General features: G+C 27.7%; 1 protein-coding gene across 1 annotated transcript; it reads left to right on the forward strand.

Moving 5' to 3' along the window:
* The first annotated feature begins 1,815 nt into the window (after nt 1-1,815).
* LOC117182749 lies at nt 1,816-19,087 on the forward strand. Its single transcript, XM_033375854.1, has 8 exons — nt 1,816-1,959; nt 2,225-2,375; nt 5,894-6,228; nt 10,470-10,688; nt 10,795-10,897; nt 14,013-15,154; nt 18,738-19,012; nt 19,048-19,087. Exons 1-8 carry the CDS (start codon nt 1,816-1,818, stop codon nt 19,085-19,087), a joined length of 2,409 nt encoding a protein of 802 aa, XP_033231745.1.
* The last annotated feature ends 2,749 nt before the right edge of the window (nt 19,088-21,836 follow it).

Consider the following 21,836-nt stretch of genomic DNA (forward strand, 5'->3'; position numbering starts at 1 on the left):
CGTGATTATTAGGGTTTTTTTCCTGGGGATACTAAGCCCTAAAAAAGTATATTGTTCAAAAAGTTTATAAATTAAGATATATTTAGTTTTCCGCAAGTTATGAGCATGTTAGGTAGCGTTTAAAAAATACATTACATTGGCAGCGGGCGGAGGGGTAACAGGTTTTCTGACTTCACACTCTTTCCGTCTTTCCCTCTTTTTCAAGCAATTCCTCTTTTTTGTCCTATTTTTAAAGAACTTACCCTTTTTCTTGTTTTCACTTGAATGCTAACAGAATTAATAAAACCCAGTACAAAAATCCAGCTATTTTTCATTTACAATAAAATATTCTTTTTAATTGAAAATTCCTGGTACTAGACTGTAACTTAGATTTGATCAGTCCATGTTTACATAGTTCCGAATATTGATGCCGCGGCGGTTTCGTGACAAAAGGATCCGCGGGGCCGAAAGGGAGGCGTTGCTCAGTCAAGCGTGAAACAGAGCATGAGGTGCGCACTCTCAGCACGTTAGTTGCATCTGGTTGCGTCATGCGTGCAAATCCAACCGAAATTAGTCATGCGACCCTGTCTGCTTACTTTCGGAAGGTCTAGATATAGGTTAAAGGCCACTGACAGCCATGCTCGAAACCATACCTAATTCCAAGTTCCAGTGTATAATCTTTTTGTTTCAGAATCCATACATTTGGGATAAAAATTCAACTATTTGGCTTAAGATTTAAATATTGTTTTGGAATTTTTTTGTTAAAAATGGATTCAACCGAAAATTTACCTTCTCTATTTTTAGTTAGAAAGCGATAATTTTTAGTTAAAACCGCATATAGTTGGTTGAAAGTTGAATTACTTGGTGAAACATTCATTTTATTCGTTGAAGATTAAACTATTTTGATGAAAATTGTTTTGTTTTTTGAATTAAAATTCAACTATTCTAATACTGATTGAAATTAGATATTTCCTAATTGAGAATTCAGCAATATGTTTGAAAATTTATATATTTTGTCAGTTTTTTCAACTGCAAATTTAACAATTCCAGTGTTCTTGGAAAATTAATAGTTTTTTGTTAAAAATTCATATTTTCGGGTAGAAAATTAGACTTTTTGACTTGCGAAATCAACTATTTCGTTGAAAATTTACGTTTTTCGAGTAATAATGTTATCTTTTTTGTTAAAAATGTATGGATTAAACTCTTTTCTTGGTTAAAATATAAGGTAATATGTATTTTTTCTTTTAGAATCAATATTTTTTATCGAAAATTTAACTATTTGACTAAAAGTTGAAGATGTCTGTTAAAAATGTATTTTTTTGTTACTGAAGATTCATTACATTAAATGAAAATCCATCTCTGTAGTTGAATATTTTCTTTTGCTTAAAATTTCAACTACTTTCTTGAAAATTAATTTTTTTAGGTCGAAAGTTTAACTTTGTGGTTACAAATTTAAAAAATTTCTTAGGAAATATTTTCTTTTACGTAGTAGTTGAAGAATTTGTTTACAGATGCAAATATTCGGTTGATAATTAATTAATCTTTTTTTCAATTTAACTATTTGTTTAAAAATTCATCTTTTTAGTTCGGAAATGTTACAATGTGGTTACGAATCCAACTCTTTGCATAAAAAATCGCCCCTATTGCGTGAAAGTTCAACTGTTTTTTTTTTTGCAAATTTAACTGTTTGATTGATAATTAATTATTTTTTAATCATTTATAAAATTGTCTAATTTTTAATTTAATGATGTATTATTTATTAAAATTTAAAACTGCCCATTTCTTAACGTTTTCGAAATAATTGTTTTCTTTGCTTTTAAACATTTTATTCAAAATATGCTTACAGGAGTCAAGCTTCCAGTATGTGGAATCACTGGAGCCCAACAATTGGGAAGAGGCGGATGGTTTGAGTTCAGAAACTTATCCAGTCCAGAACCGCCATTTAAACTTTATCGAGATGAAGGAAGAACTTTTCTCCAGGTATTTAATTATTTCCATTTCTATACAATATAAATATTATTAAAATCTAAAATATTAACAATAATAATATTTTATAAGAAAATACTAGCAAAATAAAATATGAGCACCTCCATATCCCAAAGTTCCAAAAAATTGAAATGCTGCTTTCCTTCTGGCTAAGAAAAAAAATACTAACGTTCTTCGGTTAGAAATTAAATTCGCATTAAAATTTATAACTACGATGATGAAAAGCGAATTTATTCGAATACATAAAATTTAATTACAGTGGATTGGAGAAACTGGACTCAGGGAAGCCTCAGAGGGTAAATTAGTTGTAGCAAAACTCATCTGCAGAGACGCCTTTCCGGGATCCACACATCCTGAAGTTTTTACTCCTTGCGTCGCATTCCGGGTGTCAGGATCTTCTTCGAAAAACAGTGAGAAACTTGCCATTAAATTAAATACGACATTCTCGTTTTTCGGAAAGAGATCCACTTTTCAATTCTTAATGACAAAAATAATAACGTAGAAATAAAATTTAAAAACTTCCAATTAACAAATATAATTATTATAAAAATAAATAGATCCTTAATATGTTGTGAATATTTAGTTCAAAATAGGGAATAATCATTTTTATAAAAACCTCATCCAGAAAATGGCAGTAAATTTATTTTTTGAACAAGAATTTTACAAATTTTTAGAAGAAGAATCTATCCAATCATTTGAAGTATCACATGATATACTGCAATTAAATCATTAGAAAGCAAGATAAGACATATATGTCTCACCTTTTAGAACTAAAACAAAAATGCTTCCTTCGATCAAAATTTTTTGCAGCTTAGTATCCAATAGCAATTTGAACCAATGATTCTGAATCTTAAGTCCGAATTTAAAAAAAATGTATTCTAAAAAAATGTTTTGCAGCGAAAAATTTTGCCCTCACATGATATAATAAAACCTGATTTTTAGGGGTTTTTAGGTCGCTGACTACGAATCTGGGCTTAAACTTCAAAAAAATAATCCCAGATAGCCGATCCAATATTGTGGATTAAAACTAAAGAAATGATGAACTGATTCGCTCTTAACTCGATATTTAGGGGCTCTTTTGGATCACTGATTACGATTCTGATATAGAGTCTAAAAATAAAAAATTCAAAAGTTTGGATCTGACCTTTTAAATTTTCAAATTTGGATTTCGGGCTCGAAATCAGCGACCTTAAAAACCCCTAAGCATTAAGTTTTATCCAAATTAATTCACTTTTTGTTTTTTCAGTCCGTCATTTTGGATCCATCACTTATAATTTTTTTATTTTGATTTCGGATTAGAGATCAACAATGCCAAATACCCATAAGTATCAAAATTCATGGAAATTGAGCTGATAGAAAAATGTACATTTTCAATTAAAATCATTTCAAAATTCAGTTTTGTAGACCCTTACAATAAAAAGTTAAAGGCGAACATTTTTGATCGAAAACGGTTTAATTTCAAACTGCTTAACTTAAACTTTAAATTTGACGATTTAAATTTTTCAAACGATCTAGTATTAAAATAATTTAATTTTTAATTTAAAAAGTGAACACTTCAAAATAATTAAAAGTCGTTTCATTTTCAATGTTTCTCTCTTAAAAATAAATTATACAATTTTGAACATTTACAATTGGTTGATTCATTCTTGAATTTAGAGCATTAAACCTGATACAATGGATTTTTATTTTTCAAACAGAAATCTTTAAATAACTGCTCAATTTATAAAATTAGAAATTTTGTAATTTAATGGAATGTAATTTAAAATTGTCCAATAGAAAATTGTTAACACCTTTCATTTTATAAGTGTAAATTATTGAGTTTTTTAGTTAAAAAGTTTTGAAAAACAAACTTGATAAGCTTCAATTTTAAAAGTTTGAAATCCAAAAGAGTTACACTTTGAATGTTTAAGTTTTCAGTTCAGTTTTTATTACTTTAAATAAAAAAGTTATTATAAGTTTGAATTTTTAAATTTCAATTATCGTAAAAAATGTTTCCGAACTGGGAAATGATTGGGATTCTGAATCCATTTTAGAATAATTTCAAATTACTATATTCATAAGTTCACGCTTTCATTCGATTTCAAATATTGTTGCAGTCTAAAATATTTCATTTTTAAAAATTGGAACTTAGATTTTGCAATGAAAAAAACAACCATATATTTTTATTTAGCCATGTTTAACTGATAATTTAAAACGAGCTGTTATAAATCACGTATTCAAAATTACGCAATATGGAACTGAATTCTTTGACGAATTATGTTTGTTTTTTTTAATTTAAACTGTGATCGTAACCATTTTCATTGTTCCATTTAATAAAATTGTAATTTTCGAGTAAAAGTGTTTAATTTTGATTTACAGATATCAAATGAACAATTATTGCTTTGAAACGAATTACAAATTTTAAAAATCAACTTAGAAAGATTTATGCACATATAACAAACGATGGCGTGTCAAAATTCCAATTTTAAAAGATAGTAAAGACATTTTATTATTGAACTTTTTTCCGAATTGAAATAGGAACTTTTTTTTACATTTTTAATGAGTTTGAAACAAGGAAATTTTAGTTTTTAATTTTGGTTTAATAAGCTGATGGACATTTTATATTTTTAAGATTTTTAACCAGATTGAAACGAAAAAATTTGGATCTTGATATTTTATGAATAGAAAAAAGGATAATTTTTCATTTGTATACCATTCTTATTGACTTTAAAGAAGCGAAATTTTGGTGTTCATTTTTTTTCTGAATTGAAAAAGGATTTTTTTGTTTTTATCATTTTCATTTAGTTGGAAAGGATGAAGTTTTTTTTATTATTATTTTCTGAATTGAAAGAGTATGGGAAATTTTGTATTAAGTAATAAAAAATGAAAAGTGTAAATTGTATTGATGTCGTATGGAGCAAATTTTTATTATTAATTGTTTTTTTTTAATTGAAAGAGGCCCATTTTTTCTTTCTGAAATTTTTATAGGTTTGACGGAGGCACATTTGGTATTTTTAGCAACCAGATGAATTCTAAAGGGGGAGTTTTTATTTTAAATTTTTTACTCAATTGCTAGAAGAGGAAAAGGAGAATATTTAACTTTCAATATTTTATTAAAAGAAAGAAGGGTCATTTTTCATTTTTAATATTTTGATTGAGTGGAAATAAAGGAAATTTCGGTTTTCAGCTTTTTCCTGAATTAGAAAAGGCCTTTTTAAATTATTTTTATTGTATTTAAAGGAATAATTTTTTTCTTTTGAACATTTTTACTGATTTGGAAGGAAGGGAAATTTTGTTAATTATTATTTTTCTTAATTAAAAGAGGCCAATTTTTTCTTTCTAACATTTATATTGGGGTGAACTGGGATAAATTGGGTATTTTTAGCAAACAGCTGGAAGGTAGAAACTTTTTATTTATAGTTTTATATTAAATTGGAAAAGGGACATGTTTTATTTCTAACACTTTTAGCAATTTAATTTCAAAGGATGGATAAATTTTAATTTGAAGTATTGAATATGATAACGTGGATTTATATTTTTTAAGCAGAAATGTGTAAACCGTTCAGTTTCTAAACAATTCAAGTTTAAAATTTTGTACTTGAATGGTATTTAATTTGAAACTGTTCAGTTGGAAAGTGTTAACATCTTGCATTTTTTACGTATATATTTTTGAGCGTATCAATTAAAAATTTGTTAAGCTTCAATTTTAAACATTCTAAATATTTCCACTTTAAATGCTGTATTTTGCAGTTCAGTTTTGATCACTTCAAATGACAAAATATTCATTTTCATGTTTTAATTTTTTAATTAATCAGCTATATTTGAATAAATTGTATCTATTACTTGAGAGAAATATGGAAAAGAATCAGGTCTAATTTCTCAACTTTTTGGGGAAGACCCATTAATGAACAGGATTTATTTGAACTAATTATAATAACCAAATTACCAGGTGTTCGTGAAGTAACATTCTCATCCAGTTTCAAAAAATCTGATGGACTTTCAACCATAGAATATACAGCCATAGGAATGTCCTCGATTCTTTTAGCTTTAATCTACGTAGCAAGTGTCTCTCTTTACTTGCACAGCAGAAAATCCAAAAGAAAATGCCCAGAAAAACCAGAAGTTGCCATAACAAGTGGGAGAGATGGAGCTGGTCTCGTTAAAAATAATCCTTTACTGATGGCAACCTCAAGGCATTTTGAGAGCGATAGTGCTATGAGTGAGAGCGATTTAGGAGATGATCTTCCTCAGAGCGATGGTGAATCAGGATTCGAAAATGTTCACGTAAGCTTCCCATAAATCATAGAATACCATTTTATATTACAAAAATTTTCGATTGATACAAATGCATAATTGAAGTTTCAATAAAATTAACATTATAAAAATTGCAGACTTCACACCTCAAAATATTATCAAAAGAGAAGAAATAGGATGTTTTTCACGAAAATAGGGAAATATTAGTGGAATAAATTCTTTTAAATAAAATTATTGTAGATATTATATAAAATTCAATATAAAACGAATTTTCTTAAAAGAAAACGAATATTTTTTAACAAAGTGGTTCAACTCTCAACTGAGTATAGTTAACTTCTAAACAAAAAATGTAATAATTGGTATTTCAATCAATCAATATTTTTATTTAAAATAAAAAACAATTCAATTCTATCAATAAATACAATTTTTCAACAAAACAGTTCAATCGTCAGCCAAAAGAGATGATTTAAAAAAAATAATAATAAAGAAAGAGTTTTCTACAAAACGATTAAATTTTTAATCCGAAAATATGAATTTTCTACCAAATTGTTGAATTTTAGTCTATAAAGACGAATTTTCTACAAATATAGTTAAATTTTTAACCCGAAAATATGAATTTTTAACAAACGATTAATTTTTAATCAAATAATTGAACTTTTAACCAAAAAGATGATTTTTCTACAAGACAGCTGAAATTTCAGACCAAAAAACTAATTTTTCACAACAAAATTAATTTTTAACCCAAAAATGGGAATTTATATCAGAAAATGTATTCAACAAAATAGTTGGATTCTTTACCAAAAACATGAATTTTCTAAAAAAAAAACAATTGAAATTTCCATTTGAAAATATATATATAAAGATTAAACAAAAAAGTTAATATTCAACAAAAATAGTTGAATTTTCAACTAAAAAGCATCACATTTTAAAGAAATGCTTAATACAGCAAAATAATTAAACTTACAAACGAATAATAAAAAGTTTTAACCAAAAAAGATGAATTTGTAACCAAAAATATAATTGTACAATTTTAAACACAAAAAGATAAATTTTCAACAAAAAAGTTCATTTTCAACCAAGAAAGATGACTTTTCTTTCAAAGAATCAAATAAAAAAATAGATGGTACTAAAAATAGATGGATTTTCTTATTTCCATTTTCGCATTCAAGCACAATTTTTCTTTTAAAGATTCTATTAAAGCTTAATGAATGTCTTAATTGACTATTAAAGCCCCTTTTTTTAAGCACGTAGCGTCTACTTTGACTAACTTTTAATAAAGAAAAATTTAATTCAAAAGAAAGCCGTTTAGTTCTCTACCATAAAAAATCGAATTTGAAACCATAAAATGATCGATTTTCAATTAAAGAAATGAACTTTTATAAAGTCTTTCAACCTTCAAGTAGTTCAATTTTCAAACAAAAAATTTGAATTTTCAACGAATATTTTCAATAAAATAGTTAAATCATGAAGCAAAGAAGATTAATTTTATACTAATCAGTTGAATATTTATCCAAAGAAAGATAATATTTCTACCAGAACGGTAAATTTAAAATGAAAAAAGAGGAATTTGCAATAAAAAAAGTTAAATTTTTTCCAAAAAGGATGACTTTTCAATATAATTGTTGAAGTTTGAAACAAATTATAAAATTTATTAACTAAAAGAATGATTCTCAGGTGGAAGCAACTGCAAAAAAAGAGATTAGAAATTAATGGCAAATAAATTTCTAACAAGAAAATTATTACCGAGTGGCCGGAAAACTTCATTTTAAAAATCTCTAATTTTTCGCTGACAATTAATATTCAAATATTAGACTCGTAGTCTTCTAATCTGCTTAAAATATAATATTTTATAAATGGAATAAAACCAAACGAACGTAAATTTCAAATTTATTATAATTGACAGTTATTAAAATTGTCTGTTATAAAAATTTCCTGGCTTCATTTTTTTCAAATTTCCTGGCTTTGCCTTGACTTTCCATGACCAAGGTTTCTTATGACTTTCCCCTGATTTCCATGTTTTGCCTAACTTGCAGCCACCTGAAAAAAATAATTAAAAACTGTACATTTATGTATAAATTTGTGGCTTTCCAACTTAAACAATGAGAAATCAATCAATTTTTGTAATTCACGACTTCAAAATGAGTATTCAAATTTGAAATGTTCGCCATCGAATATTTTCATTTTAAATTTATGCTATCCAAATTATATTATTTTTATTCGTTGACCTTAAAATTTTGCAACGAAATGAAATCTCATCAAGCCTTTTACTTTTTTCTAAGTCACATTACAATGAATGCCAATTTCCTATGAATGAGTACATAAACCTCTTGCACCCAATTAGTACGTAAGACTCACTTAACGCCGCAAAATTTATGCGGTTTTAATTGGGTATTCCACTTTCTCAGTCTCTAGACAATTTCGAATAACAGTCAGTCTTCAGTGCGGAGTTGAACAATAAGTGCTCTTCTTTATTTAATCAATTACTCTGATATGGTAATTTTATTACTAATTATTTAAAACTTTTTATATGATGTGGGTATCTCGTAAATATTGCAGTTTAAGCTATGACTTTTTTCAAAACTTAACTTTAAAAAATTAACCAAGTGAAATATAAAATTTCGAAATTGTTAAAAAAAATGTTTAGAGTGGACTAAAAATCTCAAAAATTACTGCAAAATATTTTTTACGTTCTATTTGGCAGCGTGTCATCATTATTAATTTTATTCTTATTTCATTGGATGTAATTTGAAAAATATCATCCAATTCGGTAATATGTATCGGAGTTTGTATTTGGGGACATTTCACCGAGTGAAATTTTGAAATATATTTTAATTTCTTATTTTTAAACAAAAATAACTAAAATGTTGAAACTTTGAGAAAAACAACTTCGTTGTAAGTACTTTTATCTAGTATTATTTTTAAAAATTCATTAAATCATAAAAATGTGTTTAACTGCCGGGACTTAAATTCCACAGATTTTTGACATCGACCTTTAACACGAACCTTAACCAATTTTTTCTTCATATTTTTGTGTTAAAATTTTGTTTAATTTTTTTTAAGAAATCTGTTAAATACTTCAGCACTTTCTAATGATGAAGCGCACGAACAAGAAATTCAAGAAAATTAAATATTGAAAAATAGATAAACAACAGAATAGCAAAAACTTATGTTGGAATTTTTTAAAATGTTGTTTTCTAACTTGTAAAAACCCAGCCATTAAACAAACAACTCCAGATTAGTTAACCTTTCAATTATTTGGTTTCAAAATTTAATCATTTTAACAATTATTTAATAGATAATTTATGATTTTGATTAAAAAGGAAAATCCTTTGAGTTGCAATATTAACTTTTACATGCTTTGTTCAAAATTCATTTTTTCTGTTAAAAGTGTACCAATTTTGTTGAACATTAGTCTTCTGAGCTTAAAAATTCAACCATTTAGAGAGAAAATTCAGTTAATCAATAGAAATAGAAATTTTTCGTTAAAATATTATTTTTTCAGGTAATAAGTTAAATTTTTTTCGTAGAAAATTCAAATCTTTGGTTTAAATACAACTTTTCTATTAAAAATCCATCTTTTTGGGTAGAAATATCTAATTTTTCGTAAAAAAATTGCCTTATTGATTTGAAAATTTACCTATATGGGTAGAAAAATAAACTATTGGTTTGAAATATAACTTTTTCGTTGAAAATTCATCTTTTTTAGTTGAAAATGTAACAATTTGGTTGAAAATTCCTTTTTTGGGGTAGAAAATTCGAATATTTTTGTAGATAATATATAATTCTTTGGTTGAGATATGACTTTTTTGTTAAAAATACATCATTTTGGATAGAAAGTTCAACTGTTTTATAGAAAATTCGTCCTGTTTGCTTGAAAATTTATCCATTGTGATAAAAAAACCAACTATTTGATTCAAATATCGCTTTTTTTGTTAAAAATTCTTCCTTTTGGGGTAAAAAGTTTAAATGTTTTGCAGAAAATTCGTCTGTTGGGCTTAAAAATTAAACTATGTTGATATAAAAATCAACTTTTTGGTTAAAATATTATTGTTAATATTGTTTATTGTTCAAAATTCATCCTTTTGGGTAGAAAGTTCAACTTTTTTGTAATAAACATTCTATTTTTGGCTAGAGAATTAAACTATTTGGTTGAAATATATCTTTTTGTTAGAAAATATGGTATATAATAATTAATATATTTTATTAATTATTATTATTTTTAAATAATTTTCGTGCTTTAAAATTAACAAAATATTTTCTACAATTTGCAGGTAACTTCAGCTTTAATTCATCCGCATTACGACTATTCAGAAGCACACGAAGGACCCTGTGGATCGGGTTCAATTTTGGGTGAAAGGATACCAGACGAGGATGTTAGAATTGTTGAAACTGGTGACAATACTCATCATCAAGACAACGCAGTTCTTCCTGGTACTCAAAGAAGAAAACTATACTTCAATCCAGCCTACTTTGACAGGCAACTATTATTGGTGTGTTATTAAATTTAAATTCCTCAAGAAAATAATGCGTAAATTATTAGCATAAATTATTCTCATAATAAATTGTAGAAGATAATCAAAAGGCTTCTGTTTCCAGGCTCCACCTCCTGCAGCTGTCGAGTTCCTACTAAAAATTCGAGAAGTCATCGCCATCGCCAAGCATAAAATGAGCGCGAAAAAATTTGTTCCTTCTCTTAGTAGTAAGTTCATACTGTTTATCATAATTTATCAATTATTCATTTAAAAGATAATTCATTATCGCAACTTTCTCAATAACTTCGATAGTATTAGCAGGAATCAGGGTGGCAGCAAAACTTCCCTTTTCATAATTCCCTGACATTTTCCTGATTTAACCGGACTAATTTTTCATTTTCCCTGGCCATTAATATTCAAAGATTAAAATTTGAAGCTTACAAGATTAAAAAAAATATTTTATGCCCTAAATAATATAATTTCAAATTTAAATTGAAAAATAAAAAATTTATTTCAACAAAAAAAGACGAATTTCCTATAAAACAGAATTTTTAACAAAAAAATATGAGTTCTCAACGAAAAATGGAAAATTTGATATTTCAACAAAAACGGATTATAATTTTAAATAAAAACAGTTGAATTCATCCAAAAAAACAAGAATTTTTTTCAAAATAGCTTAATTGTTTTCCAAAATAATTTAATTTTCCACCCAAAAAGACAAGTGTTAAAAAAATAGGCACATTTCCAACCAAATCGATAAATTCTCAATTAAAATCACTCATTTTTAACCAAAAAATGCATTTTTAACATAGTAGTTAAACTTGTAGATAATTAGTTGTATTTCTAAGTCAAAAATATTAATTTTCTACCTAAAAGACAAATCGAACAAAATAAATTAATTATTACCTGAATTGTTGAATTTTCAACTTACAAATATGAGTTCTTAACCCAAAAAACGAAGTTTCCATCAAAAAAGAGATTTTTTCAACAAAATAGTCAAATTTTGTACCGTACAAATGAATTTTCTACTAAAATAATGAACCTGTAAACAAACAAATTAATTTTAAACAAAGTCGTTCAACTGTTAACAAACAAACAAAAATTTCAACAAAAAAAGTTCAATTTTCGACCCAAAAAAATGTGTCTTTAAGAAATTACTTGAATTACACCAAATAATTTAATTCACAACAAAATAGTTGGATTTTTAGCCAAATAGTTGAATTTTCAACCTACAAAGATAAATTTTCAACAAAAAAGTTCAAAATTTTAACTTAAGAGATGAATTTTTTCTGAAAATTATAAATCTGCAATACAAAAAGTTAATTTTCAACAAAGTACATTCGACGCTACTTACCTTGCCGCTTCCCCTAATTCTCGGTCGAGCTCTTCCCCCACCACGACCGCGATGACTCGGCATCCGAGAATTGTTCCGCTCGCTATTTACATTACCATCAATGTTTTAGGTCTTTCAATGCCATTTTAAAGTGCAAAAAGTCATTATATGCTTTGTTAATGAGGCTTATAAAGGAATTTCGAAATCATATAATATTTATGTCTCATGATAATGTCACATGAGATAACCTCAAATATGGCAAGTTTAATCAAAGGTTTATCAATAATTTGATAATACTAACCAATTTTTCAGTTTATTCCGCGAGAGAATGATATGCTCACCATTTTTTGGAATCAAATGTGAGATAATTACTTCCACAATATTTATTCTGAAAATCGAACTTTTACCGTTTTTAAACACTGATCCGCGCGCGGCAACGTACATAGCGAGCGAAACAATTCGCACCAAGCACCACGCATCAAGATCAGACTCGAGAGTGGTGGAACATCGTTTCCAGGAAAATTACTCCCCTACGGTCCCATCCGCGGCAAGGTAAATAGTGCCGACTGTAGTTAACATTTTAACCAAAAAAGACAAAATTTCTACAAACAGCTATATTTACAACCGAAAAGTATTAATTTTCTGCCAAAAAGGCGAATTTTAAACGAAATAATAAATTAATTTCTAACAAAAAAGATAAATTTACAACTAAAATTATGAATATTAAATCAAAAAACAATTTTTTTTTAGTAGTTCAATTTTCAACCCAGAAGTTGAATTTTATAAACCAAATAACCTTCAACCAACGAGAAGATTTTTCAACTAGAAAATTTTCAATTTAAAACAACAACAAAAAACAGAATTGAACAACAGAAAATCGAAATTTCAAATAAAAGAGTTGCATTTTTAACTAAAAAGAGACAAAATATTTAACAAAAGTTATGAATTTTTAAACCGAAAAGAAAATTTTCCAACAAAGTAGTTAACTGTTCAACAAAAAAAAAGAGGTTTCAGTTAAATTCCCAACGACGAAATATGAATTTTCCATAGATAACGGTAATTTCCTACGAAACTAGTAGAGTTTCCAACCCAAAAAGAAGAATTTCCAACAAAAAAGTTGAATTTTTCTCCAAAAATTATGACTTTTATTAACAAAATTGTTGAATTTACAACCAAATAATAAAATTGCTAACTAATAATATAATCGGCAGGAGGAAGTATGTGAAAAAAAAACTAAATAGAAATACAGGAATAAGAAGATTGGCTGCAAACTTTATTTTCAAAATTCCCTAACTTTTCTCTGATCAATTTTCATTTTCCCTGAACATTAATATTCACATACCAGAATGTTATTCTTGTAAAGTTTTTCACATAGAATCTTTTTTAAACGGAATAAAACAATTTCAAATAAAATTTTACAATTTTTTTTATTCATTTCAACCGAAAAGATTACTTTTCTACCAATTAAGGTAAATTTATTAATGAAAAAGAACGAGCTTTCAACAAAACAGTTAAATTTTTGTCTTCAAATTTAAAAGTTTGGAAAATTTAAAATGTTTTTGAATCGAAAAAGTTGAAACTGCATAATATCAGATGGAATTTCCGTAATAAGTGCAAAATTGTTTCATTTCGAATCGAAAGATTTTATGGTTGCATTTTAAATTTCAAATTTCCCCGAAACGCATAAGTTGTTTCACCTTCACATATTGAAATTTTCAAATTTATTATCCTTGACAGTTATTTAAAGTGGCTCTTATAGAAATTCCATGACTTTTTTTAGATTTTTTTCTTTCTTTTCCCTGACTTTACCTGATCAATTAAAATCACTGGCCTTTTCCTCATTGCCAGATTTGCGTCCACCCTGTAGAATATTGAGAAAAAAAATTAAAATGATTGACACACCAGATGAATATTGAAATCTGCATAATAGGCTCACAACTAAATGTAGTCTAACTTTTTAAAACTTTTAATTTGTTAAAAGAAGGAAATATATCCGATTTCTTTTGCAGAAATTTCTGAAGAAGACAACCTTTCTGAACAGTGTAGTTCATCAAACAAGCAAAAAGCAAACTCCAGTCGCGGTTCCATAGGCAGATCCAAAAAATCTCAGCGATGTTCTGGATGTCCCGGTTGTTTAGAATCACGTCCGTATCTCCAAAATCTTCCAGGAAACGCGAAACCAATTCCCGGGGAAAGTAGAGTTCGAGCTTGGCTAGAAGACGTAAAACCACCAGAACGTCGTTGGAAAGAGCCAGCAGACGAGGGAAAATACTTCCAAGAAAATGCAAGAACATTCGCACGCAGTCTTGAATACCTTAAAGAAATCACCAATCAATACGATTTCAAAACCACAGACAGATCAAATTTACCCACAAAACCCTTCTCTTCCTGGAAAGACAATCCTCCAATGCTCAGAACATTTCGCCACATCGCCAAGAGTGAAATACTCGAAAATGATGACAAGTTCAGCGTCGCTCAAAGATCCACAAAATCCATGTTCGAAGAACCAGTCTACGATAAACTTCAGCGACGACTTAAAGACGGTTTTACATCCTTTGATCCACATCAAAACAACGAAATCAACGCAAAGGTCAGAAAAGCGATCGAAAATTCCTTTATCAAGCAGATGGAAGAAAATGCGGCTCTAGAAATGAAGGTCAACGGAAATTCGAACATGCAGAGAAATCCCAATATGCAGAAAAATGTCATTCCAACTGTAGATAAACTGAAAGTAGAGAAAGCAGAAAAATTAGAAAAAGCCGAACTTGTTGCTCCTTATAAAAGGCCACGTAAGGCGAAGGCACCTCTGGGACCGAGGAAACTTCCGGACATGATAAAGGAACTACCCAATGGTATAAATACGGCTAAGCGAATTATGGATGCAGTTATTAAAGAACTGGTGGATGTGAAGGCGTTGGAACCTTGTCCAAAATCGCAAAAATGTCCAAAATCTCCTCAAATTTATGATTACGAAGTTGACAGTTTGGAGAGATCAAAGTCTGATAGAAAACCTTCGAAATCTCCTGAATCTATTAGTCATTCGAGTCCTACTTTGTCCACGGCTTTGCCCATGGAAGAAGAACTGACGATGCAGAATGCGATCATCAATGCTAATACAGGAGAGATGACCATTTCGAAAATGAAGAAACAGGTAAGAAGGCGTTTACCATAATAAAACAAAGTGTAATAAGATTAATAAACCCTACTCATAATTTCAAGTACCCGGGGTTTTCCAGGTCAATTTTTTCATTTTCGCGGTCTGGGAATTATTCTTTTTAAAATTGTATGTCCCAACACAGAATCATAATTCTTTTCGAAAATTTCCTGAACCAGAAGTTGCGGAACATTTTTTTTAGAGGGGACAGGTAGACTTATAATATTGAATGGTTTAATGTAGACATAGTATAATAATATTATACAATGTTAAAATTTAAAATTAATTATAAATAATAAATACAGGTATAAGACCTATATTGTTAAAGATTTCAAAGATTGCACAAAGATTTCAATGATTACCCCAAAATTTCAAATATTTAGGATAGATTTGAAAGATTTTATAAAGACTTCTAGTATTTCACAAAGGTTTTAGGGGGATTTAAGAGATTGAACAGAGATTCCAATTAATTCCTAATGATTTCACAAAGATTTCGAATATTTCGCACAGATTATTATAGAATTCGCAAGGATTTTACAAAGATTTCTCAAAGAATTTAATGATTTTACAAAGATTTAAAATATTTCACAAAGATTTTGAGAGAATTCGCAAAGATTTTATCAACATTTAAGAGATTTCACAACGATTTCAAATATTTCGCAATGATTTCAGAACGATTTCAAAGATTTTATAATGGGTTTTATTATTTCTCAAAGATTGTTGATATATTTCAAAGATTGAACAAAGATTACAAATATTTCACAAAGATTCCAGATAGATTCTAGAGATTAAACAAAGATTTCAATAATTTCCTAATGATTTCACAAACATTTCAAATACTTCGCAAGGATTTTTAGAGAATTCGCAAGGATTTTACTAAAATTTCTCAAGGATTTCAATGATTTCCCAAAGGTTTCACAAAAATTTCAAACATTTCGCAAAGATTTTTAGAAAATTGGCCAAGATTTTACAAAGATTTCAGAGAGATTTCAGAAATTGAACAGATTTCAATGATTTCCTAATGATTTTAAAAATATTTCGCAAAGATTTTTAGAGAATTCACAAGGATTTTACAAAGATTTCTTAAAGATTTCAATGATTTCCCAATGATTTTAAACAGATTTCACATACTTCGCAAAGATTTTTAGAGAATTCACAAGGATTTTAGCAATATTTCTTAAAGATTTCCATGATTTCCCAAAGATTTCACAAAGATTTCAAATATTTCGCAAATATTTTTAGAAAATTCGCCAGGATTTTACAAAGATTTAAGAGTTTCACAACGATTTCAATGATTTCCCAAAGATTTCAAAGACTTCACAAAGATTTCAAATATTTCCCAAACATTTTCAGAAAATTCGCAAAGATTTTACAAAGTTTTAATAGGTTTCACAACGCTTTCAAATATTTCCCAATGATCTCAGAACGATTTCAAAGATTTTATAAAGACTTCTATTATTTCTCAAAGATTGCTGATAGATTTCAAAGATTGAACAAAGATTACAAATAATTTGCAAAGATTTCAGATAGATTTGAAAGATTGCACAAAGACTTCCATTATTTCCCAAAGATTTCAGAAATTTTGCGAAGCTTTTTAGAGTATGCGCAAAGATTTTACAAAGATTTCAATGATTTTCCAAAGATTTAAAACATTTCGCGAAAACTTTTAGAGAATTTGCAAAGATTTTACAAAGATTTCACGAAGATTTCAATGGTTTCCTAAAGATTTCACAATGATTTCAAATATTTCGCAATGGTTTAAGATAGATTTCAAAGATTTCACAAAGACTTCTATTATTTCATAAAGATTTCAGATACATTTTAAATATTGAAACAAGATTTCAATTATTGCTTAATAATTTCACTTACATTTAAAAGATTTCGGATACACCAAACTCTCGCTTTCAGTCCATGGTCAGGGGTCAGGGCTCTCTCCTTGGTCCCCTGAGAAACTGCGTGAACCAGCAGTTCTGGGAAGACCGAGAACGAGGAGGCTGAAAGCGAGAGTTTGATGTATGTTTAAAAGGCTTCACAAGGCCTTGAATCATTTCTCAGCTATTTCACAAAGATTTGAATAATCTCACAAAACTGACCGAATATTTCAAAAATATTTCAAATATTACGCAAAGACTTTTAAAGAATTACCAAAGATTTTACAAATATTTAAAAGATATAAATGATTTCCGAAAGATTTCGCAAAAATTTAAATAATTTTACAAATATTACCGAATATTTTGCAAAAACAGACTCAAATCAGTGATTTGACAAAATTGCAATGATTTTCCGAAGATTTCATATAGAGTTCACAAATATTTGAAATATTTCGCAAAGTTTTCTGATAAATTTTCAAAGATTCGACAACAATTTCAATTATTTCCGAAAGATTTTAATAATTTCACAAATATTGCCAAATGTGTCAAAAATATTTTAAATATTAACTGAACTGATTTCAGACAGACTTAAATTATTTCACAAAGATTTCAGATAGATTATAAAGAGATCAAGATTTAAATAATTTCACAAATATTAATTAATATTTCAAATATTACGCGAAGATTTTCAAAAATTTCACAAAGATTTAAAAGATATAGGGATTTTCGAAATATTTGAATAATTGTTTTGGAAAATTACCTGAACTAACTCAAAACTATCATTCTTTTCAAAAATTCTTTGTACCTAATCAGAATCATAATTCTTTACCTAAATTCTCCATTCCAAGTCAAAATTGTACTGCTTTTGGAAAATTCACTGTTCCAAATCAGAATCAGAAATCTTTTCAAAAATTCCCCGTTTTAAGTCAAAATTGTGCTTCTTTTGACAATTGCAGTGTTCCAAGTCATAATTATAATTATTTTGGAAAATTGCCTGAACTAACTCTAAGTTATCATTCTTCAAAAAAATCCCAGTTCCAAATCAGAATCAGAATTACATATACGTACCTCTTCTAAGATCCCCTGTTCCATTCATAATTACTTTTTTTTAATTTTAAACTAATTTTTTATCTGTTTTTTCAAAAATTATTTTAAAAATTTCAGACATCTTCATTTTCAAGAATAAAGTCTTTTTCATTTTTCGTTTCGTGATTGAATAAATGGAGAGTAATGAAATATCGAAAAACTTTTCATATTTATTTTGTAATTTTATTGCAATTAGTGGAGTTTTTTAGGATTTTAAACAGTTTTCTTCCAACTCATTTGAATTATTTTAAATTTAGCTTGAATTGTGTTAAAGTCTTATGAATCGAATTATTTTGATTTCCTTTAAATACAAAAGAACACTCGTCACATTATTAGTGCATATTAGTTACTTTTAGTCACTTTTTCACTTTTTTAAAATAAATTGGGCCGTGGCAACCTTGAGAATAGTAAAATCAGAATTGATTAATTTTAATAAAAAATTGTTTCATTTCATTTGTAAAAGATTCTAGTTTAAAAATTTTCCAACATTAGAATTTTTCTCTTTAAATATTAAAGTACAGGAAACTAAAAAATTATTCTAGGAAGAATCAGGGAAATTCAAAAATGAAGTTTTGCGTTCATTCCCTATTATATTTTTTAATCAATCATTCTTCAATTTTCAGGCGCGTAAGAAGAACTACTACAATCTTCCAGAAATTATTTCTCAAAAAGAGGGTTATTCACTTGTAAGTGAAGTGTACGTAAATGATGGTTACGCCAGTCCTACCGGTAGTGATGACTCTGGACCAGAAATCCAATACGAACCCGAGAATCCGGGACATCTGACCATCAAGGTTCAAGATTCTCCCAGAAACTACGTAAAACTGGATGAATCAGAGTACGAACCAGACACTCTAGATCGAAAACCAATGAAGCTGAAGATAAATGGCGATGTTCAGTACGAAAAAGAAGTTCCAAGTGAAATTTATGCAGACTCCTTGGAGAGACCAAGTCAAATTCTTTTGCGAAGTAAAGGCAGCTTCAGGGATGAGGATTCGACAAAAAATGGAGTTGCTCCTCTTCATCGAGGCTACGGAAGTCTGCGAGCTATCTATGAAGCCAGGCTCAAAGCTTCCATGCAAGAAACGGATGCTTCTAATGGAACTCGATCTCTCGGTAATGAAGTGGACAAAACACTCTCCTGGAAAAAGAACAGGTGATTAGATTGATATTTACACTTATATACTTATCATAGGCCAATTTTAAAAAATGAAATTATTAAGAAGGTAGAATTTACACTCTTTTGTCTGATTTCCTCTTTTCCCCTTTTTTAAACATTCTTCTCTTACTTCCATTTTTCAAGAAACTTTTCCTTTTTCTTTTTTTCACTTGAATGCGATCTGAATATAATAAAAACGAATAAAAAGACAACATATTTTTCATTAAAAGTTCATTCTTCTGAATTGAAAAGTGCATTATTATATTTTTTGTTGTGATTTCATCTTTTTAGTTAAAAATGCAACAGTTTGGTTGAAAGGTAATCTGTTTTGGTTAAAGATTCAACTACTTTGTTGAAAATTCAAATATTTGGTTGAAAATTAAATTTTCTTCTAAAAATTCATTTTTTGTCATTGAAATTTTAACAGTTTGGTAAAAAATTTAACTACTTGGTTGGATATTTATATTTTTGGATTGAAAGTTGATTAGTTTGGTAGAACATTTATTTGGCTGAAAATGCAACTCCTTTGTTGAAAATTCGTCTTTTTGGTTTCAATATTCATTCTTTTATAGAAATTTAATATTTTTTAGTTAAAAATGCAACTGTGAAGATTCAACTTTTTTTAATTCATTTTTTCGGCTGAATTTAACTGTTTTTTATTTAAAACGACAAATTTCGTTGGTTGAAATATCAACTGATTACATTTTTCGATGAGAATTCATCTATTTTGGTCGAAAACTAATCCTTTTTCTTGAAAATTCTAATATTTGGTTGAAAATTTACCTTTTTTGGAATTTCCTATTTTTAGATTGAAATTGTAACAGTTTAGTAGAAAATTTAACTATTTAGTTGAAAATTCAACTCCTTTGTTGAAAATTCGTCCGTTTGTTTTGAATATTCATCGTTTCGTAGCAATTTAATCTTCTTTGGTTAAAAATACAACTGTTTAGATAAAAATTAATCTTTTTTTTTTTGAAAATTTGTCTTGTTGCGTTTAAAATTCGTATTTCTGGTTTTGATAATTCATCGCTTAGCAGAAATTTCTTTTTTTTTTGTTTGAAAATTAAAAAAAAATAATAATAATAAAATAATCTGTTTTTTTTTTAAGATTCAACGATTTTGTTAAAGGTCAATTATTTGGCTAAAAATTAATTTTTTTCTTGAAAATTTATGTTTTGAGTTTGAGATTTCAACAGATTGGTAGAAAATTCAACTCTATTTTCGATAAAATTTAAGCTCATCTTTCTCGGTTAAAAATACATGTGCTGAGTTGAGAATTAATCTGTTTTTGTTAGAAATTCAACAATGTGGTTGAACAGTTATTCTTTTTAGATCAAAATTCTACCCTTTGGTTGAAAATGCATCTTTATCGTTCGAAAATTTATTTCTTGGTAAAAATGTCATCCGTTTGGTTAAAAATTCAATTGTTTGGTTAAAAATTTTGTTTTAAAGCATTCAACTAATTCCTTGAAAATTCGCCTTTTTCATTGAAAATTCAACTGTTTTTTATTTAAATCTAAAAACTTTTTTGCTTGAAATATCAACTATTAAATTTTTCCTTGAGAATTCTTTTTTTTTTTGCCAAAAATTCAACGCTCTGTTGCACATTATTCATCTTTTTTATTGAATATCAATTAATTTTTATTTAAAAGTCTACTACTATATTTATGGTTCACTTTTGGATTTAAAATTTATCTTTAGGTGAAAAAGTCATATTTTTTTAGTTCAAAACTCAACTGTTTTGTAGAAAAATTCTCCTTTTTGGCTTGAAAAATCCTCAATTTAATTGAAAATTTTTTATTTTTTAGTTTCATTTCATGAGACTTCATTTTTCTGGCTGAAAATTCATCTATTTCGTTTAAAATCCTTCGTTTTTTATTACAAAATTAATTTTTTAACTGATAGTTCAACTATTCCTATTATGGTTAATAATTGATCTTTTTCAGTTGAAAATTCGACTTGTTTGTAGAAATTTATCTTCTAGATTGAAAATTCATCTGTTGTGGGAGGAAAATTAAATGTTTTGTAGAAAATTCATATTTTCGGCTTGAAGGTTCAACAGCTTGATAGAAAATGATACTATTTTTCTGAAAATTCCAAAGGTTTGATTAAAAAATAACTTTTTTGTTAAAGATTTGTATTTCCGGTAAAAAGATGTAACAGTATTGTAGAAAAGTCGTCTTTTTGGCTTGGAAATTCAATAAAGTTATAGTAACTTGAAATTTTTGATTGAAAATGACTTCTTTCTTGTTTTGAAAAATCATCTTTCTTGGTTGAAATTGATAGTCCAACATTTTTTCAATAATTCGACTTTTCAGGTTGAAAACTCAACTCTTTTGTTAAAGCTGCGTCGTTTTTGGTAAAAAAAAATTTATCTATTTTAGTAGAAAATTAATCTTTTCTGTTAAAAATAGGATATTTTTCAATTTGAAATTTTAAAAATAATAGTACCTGCATTAATTTTATTAATACACCAAACTCTCGTTTACAGTAACCCCGTTCTCAGCCTTCCTAGAACTGCTGTCTTTCGCAGTTTCTCAGGGGAGTAGGGCGAGAGCGGTTG

The sequence above is a fragment of the Belonocnema kinseyi genome, chromosome 2 (genome assembly GCF_010883055.1).
Source record: "Belonocnema kinseyi isolate 2016_QV_RU_SX_M_011 chromosome 2, B_treatae_v1, whole genome shotgun sequence".
NCBI classification, from domain to species: domain Eukaryota; kingdom Metazoa; phylum Arthropoda; class Insecta; order Hymenoptera; family Cynipidae; genus Belonocnema; species Belonocnema kinseyi.

What these genes read in the sequence shown, in the direction of transcription:
- LOC117182749 (XM_033375854.1), top strand. Translation starts at nt 1,816, where the DNA reads ATGCTTACAGGAGTCAAGCTTCCAGTATGTGGAATCACTGGAGCCCAA. An exon ending in CAGGATTCGAAAATGTTCAC is followed by an intron (nt 6,229 to 10,469) that starts GTAAGCTTCCCA and finishes TACAATTTGCAG; the next exon opens with GTAACTTCAGCTTTAATTCA. An exon ending in ATTTGTTCCTTCTCTTAGTA is followed by an intron (nt 10,898 to 14,012) that starts GTAAGTTCATAC and finishes TTTCTTTTGCAG; the next exon opens with AAATTTCTGAAGAAGACAAC.